The sequence below is a fragment of the Gavialis gangeticus genome, unplaced genomic scaffold (genome assembly GCF_001723915.1).
Source record: "Gavialis gangeticus isolate Ggan-Ray unplaced genomic scaffold, GavGan_comp1, whole genome shotgun sequence".
NCBI lineage: Eukaryota > Metazoa > Chordata > Crocodylia > Gavialidae > Gavialis > Gavialis gangeticus.
Genome location: NW_017729032.1, coordinates 201,467,293 through 201,480,423, shown reverse-complemented (window position 1 = coordinate 201,480,423; position 13,131 = coordinate 201,467,293). Strand labels below are relative to the sequence as shown.

At 39.5% G+C, this 13,131-nt stretch overlaps 1 protein-coding gene across 1 annotated transcript in view; it reads left to right on the top strand.

Moving 5' to 3' along the window:
• Nucleotides 1-13,131, top strand: part of MED14 (mediator complex subunit 14) — a 98,376-nt gene that overhangs the window by 67,351 nt on the left and 17,894 nt on the right. Inside the window, exons 13-23 of the mRNA XM_019523870.1 lie at nucleotides 787-865; nucleotides 2,825-2,984; nucleotides 3,324-3,518; nucleotides 5,507-5,641; nucleotides 6,081-6,157; nucleotides 9,313-9,473; nucleotides 9,559-9,705; nucleotides 9,830-9,921; nucleotides 10,745-10,897; nucleotides 11,179-11,448; nucleotides 12,346-12,501. Coding sequence (XP_019379415.1) covers nucleotides 787-865; nucleotides 2,825-2,984; nucleotides 3,324-3,518; nucleotides 5,507-5,641; nucleotides 6,081-6,157; nucleotides 9,313-9,473; nucleotides 9,559-9,705; nucleotides 9,830-9,921; nucleotides 10,745-10,897; nucleotides 11,179-11,448; nucleotides 12,346-12,501 — 1,625 coding nt within the window. The remainder of the gene's footprint in view (nucleotides 1-786; nucleotides 866-2,824; nucleotides 2,985-3,323; nucleotides 3,519-5,506; nucleotides 5,642-6,080; nucleotides 6,158-9,312; nucleotides 9,474-9,558; nucleotides 9,706-9,829; nucleotides 9,922-10,744; nucleotides 10,898-11,178; nucleotides 11,449-12,345; nucleotides 12,502-13,131) is intronic.

Genomic DNA, 13,131 nt, shown 5'->3' with positions numbered 1-13,131 from the left:
CACGCGTGCGCGTGCGCAACAAGGTGCAGCTGCATCCCATGCTGCGCCTGCCCCAGCTCCACTCACTCATTCACCATGGGGCCCTTGATTTCTCCCTCCACCCCTGATTCCCCTTCCCTTCCACCACAACAGACTTACCAGCTGTACACCACTCTCCAGGCTGCCAGGCTGTGCTCCTCACCACCTATGTGCTGCACTGTGGTTGCCCACATGCACGGGACACTTATTGGCCACATTATCGGCCACATCAGGCCCATTTCTGATGCAGTCAATTTTCTTTATATTGCTGCCGATCCAATATTGGACCAATGTATTGGTGCACCTGGACTTCAGCATGACTGGACTTGCAATTATTTAGCCAGCCTTTGTACAATATATTGGGCATTTTGTTTAAAATGCATGATCAGTGTAAATGGTCATGTCTAGGCAGTGGTATTCTGGGATTCATTGATCTAATATTTAATTTAAAGTTCTGTATAAATAATTGGGGTGACAGTGACACATCTTGAGACTTTTGTTACTGATTACAAGTATCCAGTTAAATATCCCTGACTTAGGATTCCAAATTGGATAGGAAGCATGAAAAATGAGTTATTCTAATACTTCATGCCTAATTCTTTAATGCAAGGGTAACATTTCATAATATTATGGCTTACTCTTTAAACTATCTGATCTTTTCCACATAAAAAGTATCTATCAAATTAAATGATTTTGCTTGGGGACTAGAATTACCTGTTTAAAAAGTGTTAGATTATTAGTTGATTCACTTAACTGATTTTGTTACAGATCAGCTGACCTTAGACGATGTAGAGAAGTCTCTTAATGATGATATGAAACGCATCATTCCTTGGCTCCAGCAGCTCAAGTAAGTGGCTTCAGATTATTTGATTTACTTACTGGACACATCTACACAAGGTGCTTTACTGTGTGGTAGATTAACCTACTGTCCAGTAAAGCATCACTGTCTACAAGTGCAACATTTACTGTGCAGTAAATTAGTCTACTGTGTGGTTGGCTACTACCTGCCTCTACACGTACTAAATTAACTGCACAGCAGCTACTGCATAGTAGTGTACCTGTAGTCAGCTGATTGGGAGCAATATGCTTCTGGTCAGCCCAGGCAGCAGTGGGTGGAGTAGTGGTGTCCATGTGTGTGTGTCATTTCCCCCCCACCCTCACAGATTCCCAGCCCCAGTCAGCTGACTGGGTTATGGGCTGGGAGTAGCTGCTATGGGGAGGAAACAGTTTCCCAGCTCTGGAAGCAGGTCATTTCCCCCCAGACCTAACTGTCCTATACCAGAGCTGGCACCTGAGGAAGCCTGGAACTCCCCCAGCTGCTGTAGGTAGGGTGAGCAGGGCAAGAGTAGCCCTGCACTGAACTCTCATTGGGAGCAAATTTGCTCCCGACAGGTGCATGTGTAGATGCACTCCTGGAGAAGTTTTATTGTGCCTTATTTTACTGCGTAGTAAGCTTACAGCACATTAATAACATGTGTAGACATGCCCACTGTGATTTAGCATGCTTATGGTTTGGATGAGCACATTGATATCTTTGTGGCATTTAGGTATTCTTTTCTCATCCCAAATAATTTTGGATGCTTTTTGTCATCTCTGGGTGAGCAAAGCAATGTAAACTTCTCTGTCCCTTTGCTGGGTTGCTTTAATTCCAGTCAGTCTACAAGTCCTTTGCCCCCATGGTGTTACCAAGGAAGTATAGGTGCCTTCATAATGTGCTCTGGAGGAAATCCAGTCCCATCTGATTTCAAAGGGATTTTGGTTGCAGACTTCAGTGGGGCCTGGTTTCATCTTGGGTACATGCCCACACACACACAGCTTTACCGGATCCCATTTTCTTCAAGCCACTCCATACTTTCAGACCTGCCAGGAGGATTGAATCTGTGTGCAAGTTCCTTTTGCTATAAAAAGGTCCACACGCTGTTGGTAGAACTGGGAAACTATCGTAGCTGAAGGAATTGCAGTCCTTGCCATAGCTATTGTCGATCTTAAAACAGCCATTAAGAAGTGATAGCCTTGCCCTTGGGTATTATTGACTCAACTCAGCAATGCTGAGCATCCATCGGACCTGGAAACTTGGCACTTCTGAAAATCAAGCGCTGTCTCTGACTCATCAGGTTGGTCTGTGGTTCATCATGCTTCTGCAACCAGAATGTAGTTGGACATATCTCAAATATAAGTCTGAACATCAGCATAAATCTTGTATAGAATTCTGTGTGGGTGTCAACAGTTCAGTCTGTATGGGTGTTCTGCAGTTCTAAGTATAAGTTCATATAAATGAACTTATGCTATTTAATAGCAAGCACCCAGGAAGTAGAAGAATGACCCCATGTTGTTCAAAACTAGTAATGCAGCTCCCCAGAATACAAGTTATACTTTTTCTGTAGTAAAAAGATTAAGTCCCAGTAAAACTGAAGGGACAAAACCCCCCCAAACTTGCAACCTTTTGAGTTCACAAAGGTGTCTCCCAGTTTTGTAATACAGGAGATGGCTCTTAAAATCACAGTGAATGCAGTCTTTTTAAATGCTTTCATTTAAAATACTAGAAGAAACTTCAAAACAGTAGGAGCCTAAAAGTGAAATGGACTGTATTACAAAACTTACAAGTACTGGTTGCCTAAGCTGAGTGAGATGATGTAAACATAAACAGTGATAGGATATTAAAAGCTCAATTTGTGTTTGGGGTAATTATCATACCATGGGTAATATTTATATAGAATATGATTTTTAATTTGACAGTGGCAGTGCCAGATCTAATGTTTTGGAGTGTTTAATACATAAAGTGCTAATGTTTTTCTTTCAACATAAGGTTCTGGCTTGGACAACAGCGTTGCAAACAGTCTATAAAACATCTGCCCACAGTAAGCAGTGAAACATTACAGCTAGCTAATTATGCTAGTCATCCAGTGGGAAGCCTTTCCAAGCACAAACTGTTTATCAAACTCACTCGCCTTCCACAGTACTACATTGTAAGTAATTGAGAAACATTTCTGTACTCTTCCTAAGGATGAAAATTTAACATGCTAACTCTTCTAGTAAACACATCATCCTAGACTACCTGCTAATGATGACTGCTTAATATTACTGTTTATTCACCTTCCAGGTTTTATTAAAAAGTCTTGTTTGCCTGACCTCTGCTTGTATGCCTCTTCTTTTTGTCACTTAAGCTTTTCAGTTGTCTTTGTATAAACTGGCATCCCTTCCCTTCCTACAGCAGTGCATATTTTTGTGGGGGGGAACATAGGCAGGCACTAATGCATTGTAACATTTAAAGGTTTTCTTAATGAGTTGCCTTGTTTTAAACACAGGTGGTTGAGATGTTTGACGTTCCTGGCAACCCCACAGAATTAGAGTACAAATATCACTTTCTCTCTGTGAGCTGTGCTGAAGGAGATGACAGCCCTGCTACTGCACTTTTACTACAGCAATTCAAACCAAACATTGAGGAGTTAGTACTAGACACAAAAAGTGGGAAGCAAGCAAAAAGTGGTGCCAAGCGCAAGGTATGCACAGCCATATGCCAACAGGCACTGAGCTTGTGTTTCTCTTTCCTATCTTAGTAGTGTTTGACTACAGATAAAACTCCTGAACATCAAAAAAGATTACTTTGTTCCAGTTCAGACTTAACTGCATATTGTAAAATTGCAAACAGCTTTTGTAAAGGCACACTTGAAATGTCACATAGTTGGTATCTTGCAATGATTAGGGCTTTATCTACATAAGGAAATTAACTAGGACAGCTCCTGAGAAATGAGCTGTTCAGAATTAACTGTTGTGTTTTTAAATTCATACCATTTCTTTTTCTGGAATAACTTTCCAGTTGTTGGTATATTGAAAGCAGTGTTCCCATATGTGTGAACTGCTGAAACAAGGAGAGATGAAGTTGATGGTCTTGAGTCATTGTTAAGACAGGGTAGGGATGCACCTTATACACAGACTAAATCAGATGCATAAGCTTTTGTGAATCTGAACTTACTTCATCAGATACTGTTAGTTTTAACATACTTTTTCATGCCTCCTTAGTTCAAATAAAGACTAGACTAATTTAAGACAGCCTTAATTCTTAATATTAGAAATGCTAACAGTCATTAACTTTCATTCACTAGGATCTAGTAACTCCCCAAATCACACCTTTCAAATGTATAAAACCTTGACCATTTGCATTTTTAAGTAGCCCTTGCCTACGCTGCCTGATTCTTAGTTTCAGCTGAGTAGGTGTAGAAAACATTAATAAGCAGGTATTTTAAATAGTGATAATAAATAGGAAGACTTGGTGTGGCTGATCTTCTGCAGTACAAACAAAGCAAAAGCTGAATGACTCTATGAAAGCTAACAAACATCAAGGGTCTATGGGTAGTTTTAGACTTTATACTACTGTGTTTGGATGTAAAATTTCATAGTATGGAAGTATGTTTATCCTTTTGCACAGAATTATTAATGAAAATGTTAACTTTAAGAAACTGATCCTGTAATGAGGTTCTGTTAGGCCATGGTGGGCAGTGCCTCCCCCATTGAAATTAGTAAGAGAACTGGAACAAAGCATGTGTAATGTTCAATGAGGGAGCAGAACCTAAACATTTAGTATTCAGTTCTTGACTGTGACTGTTAAGAATGTTCCTAGGCCTCACATTTAAAAGTGTGTTTCACATATTTAAAAGCATCAGGAATGATCATCCTGATTTACTTGTTGCAAATATTGCCAAGTAACTGTTTTTCAGATTTATTTTTTTTAAAGAAAGGCTTTTATATATCATCATATTTTGGCAATTCTGGAGCCTTTCTTCGTCCAAAAAAATCAGAATGTTTTGTGCATTTTCAATGGCTTTTTTCGGTCAAAATTTATCGGCTGTTTTTAAATGTTTAAAAATTATTTTTAGATGATGATTCAGTGTCTTGAAATAGTGTTGCACTTGTTAGGTGGGGGTCTGCTCAAAATCAGGTTTTCATGTTTCACATATGATGCAGTGAGAAGGATGACTTGAAAGAAGGGGGCGGTTAGTGGGAAGGTAGCATCAATAAAATTATTTCAGTGAAAGGTTTTCTCTCTTCTGATGTGCACTGCAGCTTTATTTTAATGAAATAAAATGAATACGTAGATGTAGGTGGCACATTTCCTGAAGACTGCGTGGACTATGTGAGTCATCAGTTGTAGGACACTTTTGAGGAGGTGACCTAGAAACTGTATGCAGTTCACGTGATCCATAGTGCAATTTTAATGCTATGGCTGGAAGCAGTCTTGTGGAGGGACACACTAAACTTGTTCACACAAGGAAGGTTTAGTTAAGGTAAAACTTGTTTTGGTGGAGAGAGAAAATTATACGTTGGTTGTAAATGAAATGAAATAAGTCCATCATGTAATGAAGAGTCCTTCACTGTAGCCATGTGTGTACCTATTTAATAACTAGATCAAGCATCCCTTTGAAAGTAAGGTGTTGATGTTCTTAATCCAAAGGGGACTTTTGCGTATCATCTGTCTTTATTTGAATTCCAGTTGTCTGGTGATCCCTGCTCTATAGAACCTAAGAAACCAAAACGATCAGGAGAAATGTGTGCCTTCAATAAAGTGCTAGCTCATATTGTAGCCATGTGTGATACAAACATGCCATTTATAGGACTTCGTATAGAGGTAAGTGTTTGAAATTAAAACAATTTTGGTTCCTTTGTCTAAGTAACTGACTAATTGTATTTGGGGGCATGTGCTGATATGTCTTCTCATTTGTCCTGCAAAATGCTCACTTCGTATAGTCCCATTTGTCATCCATTCTAAATGTAAGGCTGGTACATGAGCCAACTGAGGTTAGGCAGCTGATGTCATTTACTCAGGTTGCATCTGACTTCCTGCTGATAAGGCCTGAGGAGGGCACTAGAAAAGTAGAAGCAAGGAAAGGGGAGATTAAGTAGGAGAGTCCTTATGTACATCTTTAAAGCCCAGTATTCTCAATTTTCTAGTGTTGCAGAAGTTTTCTCTTTGCATGCTGTCTCTTGCCAGGAAAGATTCAATTTCTTATCCATGATTATGCTTGAATAACTTAATTTGATCTCTCTTTCTTTTTTTAAATTTGTAGTTGTCTAACATGGACATTCCACACCAAGGACTACAGGTAGAAGGAGATGGCTTCAGCCATGCTATACGTTTATTGAAGTAAGATATGCTTGTATACTTTCCTTTATTAAGCATGTGTACAGTAATAGGCAAAAGGGGCACTTAGAAGTGTTTGACACCCTAGAACATGAAAAATATTTTGTTTTTAAACAGTGGTTTTCTCCTTCATCTCCAGTTTTATATAATGCAGTGCTGGGGAGAGAACAGGATTTATCATGGGCATGCCTGATATACATTTAGAGAGAGAGAGCTCCTAATGCAGCAGCTCGTGCTACTATAGTAGGAGAAACTGCCATTCTGTTTTGGTTGTATCCTACATCCCATATTTATCAGTCTGCTAGAGCAGGACTAGGAGTTGGCACACCGAATGCTGACTGTGGGGCCTGACGACCCACCTCTGGCAGCAGAGCAAGCAGCAGTGACATTAACCCTCACATGTTAACTGTGCTGCCACTGCTTGCTCTGCTACCAGAAGGTGTCCCCAGCAGGGATCTGTTACCCAGATTTACAAGTAACCTTATAGGTAAGCTATTGATGAAAAGGCAGAAATAAGTCTATAACTCTATCTTTTATTTACTTGCACTTTAAAATCATGAAAACAAACATTTATCCCAAAGTCTGGCTACCTGTGAAAGCACAACATGGCTTCTCACCTGTAGTGGCTGGGGAGACTTGAGATGGTTGGAGGGTGGCACGTAGGTTAGCAGCAGGTCTTGAATTTGCTGAGTTCTTCAAATTTCCCACAAGCCTATGCCCAATATTTATTGATGGATGGTTTTAATAGTCTAATAAATTATCTGTGATTCGGTTTTATTTAAATTTCTTTGTTTCACTGAAACTTTTTGAACTGGACTGAACCAGGTCTCTTGTGGACTTGGAAGGTGTTGATTATTTGGGATTTATATCCTTAAGAGAGAGGGAGGGCTTCTTATCTCCTTTCCTTCCCCATTGTGGAATGCTGTTCCTGTTTCTTCTTTGCCTTACTTTATGGTCTTCTGTAACTAACAACAAAAACAGCCTTGTCACAAATTATCTAAGCATTTTAACAAAAATATATCTATTATTGCAAAATAACATCTAATAATTTTGTTACATCAATCACTACTACTACTACTAGTACTACTACTATTTTAAGATAAAGCTGTGATGTAGTATATATGGATTATTTAATGTATGGTCTTCCTTTATCTCCTTTCAAGCCTTCTGCTTTGTTTAAATAATGTTTGGTTTCCTTTTACTTGCTGATCAAGTTAGTTGCGACTTCTGCAAGTTAGTGGTCACATTATGGTCATTCAGAAATAAGCTTTGGGGACTTTGGCTTAGCTTAGTATAGGCCCCTTGAAATGGCCAAGGCTGGCAACAGATCTCAACCTGGAAATTCTGTAGTGGGGCAAGTGGCAATTGCATTAAACCCCCTACCCCAGCCCCGGTCTGCTAATAAAGTGGTTCTGGCAGCAGCAAGGGTTCAAGCCATCACTGTTTGCCCTGCCACAGAATTTCTAGCTCGGCACACCATGATGTAGGTACTCATGGGCCACATATTGTCTGCAGGCTGCCATTTAGACAGCCCTGTACTAGAGACTCAGCTCTAGGAGTTTTATGGCCTTTTTTTCAGAAGGCAGTGTAGATTTGCACCTTACAGACTAAATGAAGTGGAGCCCTAGCCTGCCTGACTTCAGACTAAAGTAGCAAACTACCTCCCTTTCTCCAGGCCATTAGATTTAACTAATGTATAAAGCCAGTTGTTTGTATCAGGTTGCTTCTGTTAGGTCAAAACTAATTAGAGTCCCTGCATCTGAATCATACTTTCTATGTGTGTCTTTTTTTACAGGTTGTACCATTTTTCATATCTTGGGGGCAAGCAGAACTTGATTTTTTTCTTTCAAGAAATGGAAGAAAAATGAAAGTTCCATAGAAAACAGCAATTTCCATTCTCCATAATTCACCCCAACTCATCTGCCCTCAAGCAAAGATCTGAGCACTCCAACAGAGTGCCTGGTACTGTGCCCAGGAAGCCGGCAGATTTGGAGAGAGGTTTTAAAGACCCATGGAGGAAATAAATTCCAAATTTGAGCACCTGTCACTGAAAATAGTTGCCAGTAGCTTCTGGTCTTAAAACCCAGCTACTGCTAGTTTAGGTGCCTTTATATGAGCTGACCTACAGCGATAGCTTGTGGGGAGACGGAAGCCATGAATACAGGAATTGAAAGATTGGGTCAGTTAAGAGACCAATTCATTTTCTTATTCTGTTCCTAATAATGGCCACTAACAGCTGCTTTAGGGGAGATGTAAAGAACCCTGTAGAGGACCCTGTAATTAGCTGTTGGCAAGAGGGAGTTTCTTTCCAAGCCCTATCAATTATTGCGTGGCTTATGCCCTGAAGCAGAAGGATTTATATTGATCTTAAAATATACTTTTTAAATGTATCATTTCATATTTTTGCAAAGAGAAATATGCATGCTTATATAGTTGCATTGTTATTGCTTTAATTATATCTGTTTGGAAACTTTAGACAAAACCTCATGAGCTAAGATTTCACGAGCCAGATTTCAAGGTGATACGTGACTTGCAAAGCCTCAAAGCAAGCTTGCAAAGGGATTGTGAATTTAAGGAGCAAGCTGAGGAGTTGGTAAAGAAAGGTCTCTTTCATCCGCTCAAGCTCTCTTTTGAACTTTCTCCTCAGTATTTGATATATGAATAAGCTATTGGGAATTAGAATATTGGCCACGTTTTTGTTGCATTTGGAATGCATGCTTATTCTAAAGGGGGACTGGACTGCAGTTGGAGGCCTCTAGGAAGACATTACCTCATTTTAACTTGCTGCCTTAAAGAAGACTTGCATCAATATGCATTGTCCTGGAAGGCTAGATTGAGCTTTTGATTTGCAAGCAGGTTTGGTGTCAAACCCACATAAATCTTGGTCCTCTCATCTGACAGTGTTTAGTATTTTCTTTATAATTTCCTTGTAGTGTAAGGTCCAATTTTGATGTAGCTCTTGAAAGAAAACAAAATACTTGGCTGTGTTTCTTTATTCCAGCTGTCTTCCATGTGTTGCTCTGCAAAGTATTTCTTTCAAGTCACATTGTTTAAAAGTGCTTCAGAAGAAGTTTTGGGTTTTTTTTAAATCAGGTAATACTTGTGCAGTTGTACAGTTGGAACATGTGTAATTGAATTTTTTCCCCCCTCCTGGACAGAATTCCTCCCTGTAAGGGTGTAAGTGAGGAAACCCAGAAGGCTCTAGACCGTTCTCTTCTTGATTGCACTTTCCGATTACAAGGTAGAAATAACCGCACGTGGGTGGCTGAGCTGGTATTTGCAAACTGTCCACTTAGCAGCACTACTTCCAGGGAGCAAGGTGGGTTAATGGGAAATCCTTATGTAGACTTCAGTCCTTTTTTTCTCTATAGTACTTGATACTGACCCTTCTGCTAACACTGCAGGACCAACACGTCATGTTTACCTGACTTATGAAAACCAATTATCTGAACCAGTTGGGGGTCGCAAAGTTGTTGAGATGTTCCTCAATGATTGGAACAGTATTGCTAGACTATATGAATGTGTGCTGGAGTTCGCACGATCCTTACCAGGTATGATGATACTCCTTCCACACCCTCCATACATCCTATTTTTTACATCTGTTACTTATGTATAAAAGTATGTAAAATAGTCTCACCCTTTTCTTTTTTTCTTCTTTCCTCCTCCTGTCAAAAGACATACCCAATCACCTAAATGTTTTCTCAGAGGTCCGTGTCTACAACTACCGCAAGCTCATCCTTTGCTATGGAAGTACCAAGGGAAGCTCAGTAAGTAACTTCTTAATATGTTTCTAAAGTTCCATTTGGAAATGGGAAAGACATAAGTTTTTAGAGTTTGTGAAACTTATTAAAACAGGAGTGATTTTGACAAAGAGAAGCTAGAAATATAAGATTAATAGACCATTATTAACTTGCTAGATAGTATAGGGATCTGAGAACTTTGCATAATTTACTGTTAATCACAAGAAAAACAAGTTGGCCTGGAATGTGACTTAAGAAAATTGAAAGCTCTGATTGAACTTCTGAAACATTTCTACATTATTAATCTGAAGCAAATCCAATGAATTATTTCTCCATCATATTATGGACTGTTCAAAACCGTGGAGAACTGACGAAAATAAGTGAGCTTTTAGGAACGTTTCCTGTACAGTATTATAATGGCAAGCTAAAATCACTTAATAGCAGGCTGGGTTTGCTTCTGCTAAAACTCCCTCTGTTCATTAGACTGACCCATCAGCATCTGCGTGTGTTTGTAGATGGCACATCAGACCCAACAATCCATTGATTTACTAGTGTGATGAAATGACCAGCCTTTTGAGTTTGGTTCCCTGTCCTCACCCCTTTATAGTCCAAACCTGTTACGTTCCAATTTACTAAGCAAATAATCTGCCTTATTTTTCTGTGCATCTTTACCCCTCACTCACAAACTTACCAAATTTGTGTTCAGAATACTAAGCACTTTTACATGACACTTTTTGGCTTCATTTACTATGTTCTTTTTGAATCGTGTAATGTCATCTGTTTTCAGTTTTAATTCAGTTATTTTATTCACTGATAAATTTAAGATTTTTTTTCTTCCTTGGTGCTGTAGATCAGTATTCAGTGGAATTCAGTACTTCAAAAATTTCACATTTCATTGGGAACAGTTGGCCCTAACTCAGGTTGCAGTAACTGTCATAATACAATTCTGCATCAGCTCCAGGAGATGTTCAATAAAACACCAAATGTGATACAGCTATTGCAGGTAACTATTTTTTTTTCTTTTGACACGAAATAATTTTGTGGGGTGCAAGGAAATGTAGGATAATTATGGGCTGTGATTTGATGGCTGAATACCTCTTTCGAGGGTATTGGCATCTGCCTTTAAACCACTGATGGTTTGTGTTTGAAGAAAAGTGGGGTGTGGGGTGGGGTGGGTCTTGTTTATCCTCCCAAGAGTTGACTTCCTTCTGACTTCCTTCAAAGATTGATTTTTTTTTTTTTTTTTGGAAGTTAATTGATCTTTCAACTTTTATTCTGTTACAGGTGTTGTTTGATACACAAGCTCCATTAAATGCCATCAACAAACTTCCGACAGTGCCCATGCTGGGTCTGACTCAACGTACAAATACTGCCTATCAGTGCTTCTCAATTCTGCCACAGTCACCCACACACATCAGGCTGGCTTTTAGGAACATGTATTGTATTGACATCTACTGCCGGAGCCGCGGGGTGGTAGCAATACGTGATGGAGCCTATAGTCTTTTTGACAACAGCAAAATAGTGGAAGGCTTTTACCCTGCCCCAGGACTAAAGGTAACTGCTCCTGTGTTTTTTGGCATAGAATCCTACATTATTTTAGCATGACTTCAACACTGAAGGCTGAGACGAGCTTTTTACTGAAAGAAGGGATATAACCAATTTCTTTGGGGGTGGGTTGTAGCATACATAAAATGAATTTTCTGATTTTTAAGTATTTGATGCTGGGTGCTAGCTTTTTTGCAGGAAGCAGACTGTTTCACTCCCCTGAATAATTTCAGCAGAATAATGGAAACACTTTAGGTTTCTCTTTGTAGCTTATGTTGGCTGAAATCTTGGGTAGAGGTGACACTGTCTTTAGGCTGAACGGTAATTTTCTTCACTTTTTCATAGCTAAGCTTAGTTTGTCTTTCCCTATGAAGAAGGAAACAGTCATTTTTAAATAGTTTTATGTAGAAATGACTTCTTAAAGTGGCACAGGTCTCCCATTGGTCTGAATGGATGCTTGTACATGTGACGGGGGTTTAGTTATCCCTAAATTGAAACGGTGGGTTTTTAATTGTGCCGTTTTAAAAGCCCACCATTGCAATTTAGCAACTTCCATGACATCACATGATGTCAGAGTGCATCATGCTGTCCACCACAATGGTGGCATCCCTCAGGAGGCACCTGCCTGCTAGCACCTGGGAGGTGCTGCCACCACAGAGCAGTTGTACTCGTTTGAGCAATTGTACTCTTATACAAATGTGTCTAAAAGTATAACCCTTATGTGCAGTAGATGATTATCCTTAAATTGGTATTAACCTTTTTTCAGTTAAGCATTTGATGTATTTAATGGCTAATTTTATATGTACCTCTTTTTATTGACATTTTAATTTGTAGCAGAAGTCTCTCTATACTCACATTGTAACTATGGGGATATTTGTTTCCTAACAAAACTGAATATATCCACAGACATTCCTGAACATGTTTGTTGACAGTAATCAGGACGCACGGAGACGATCTGTAAATGAGGATGATAATCCACCTTCTCCTATTGGGGGAGATATGATGGATTCATTGATATCACAGCTTCAACCACAACAAGCACCGCAGCAACAGCAGCAGCAGGTAGTATCCAGGCAAAAAAAACAACAACCCAAAAAACTTGCTCTCTGTTTTCTAAAATTTGGGAGAAAATTGTAGATGTCTTGCACCCCTTAGAAGTAGCCACAACAATTGAGAGGTATAAAACTATTCTGCCCTTGAATTACCCTTGGAAAACTTGTATCATATGCAAAATATGGGCTTGCTTTTACATAGCTGTCTAAACAGAATGTGATGACAGATGGGGAGCAGTTCTAGAGCCACATATGACTTTTGACTGGAAGCAATAAAATAAAGTGGGGAGTATCTTATTGTTTTGGAGAGAAGATTGTGATTGGGGATATTCAGGACCTCTTTTTGTGAGGGTACGGGTAAGAAAAGAGGGTAAGAAATATAAAGTTTAGGAGTGCACTGATAGAGATTTTGGGGTCTGATAGTTGATTTTTAAGGAGGCGTATTGGCCAATACCAGTCCGATTTCTGGGAACTTGGAAGAGCTGCATCCAGTTGGCAAGTCTTGTGGTGGAAGAGGAGGGGGGAGGGAAAGGGCATGGGGTGATGGCGAAATACTAGAAGAAAGATGAGAGGGCAAATGAAAAGCATATTCTCCTCCTAAAGAAAGCATAGAAAGTGCATCTGATCACCAAAAAAGAAT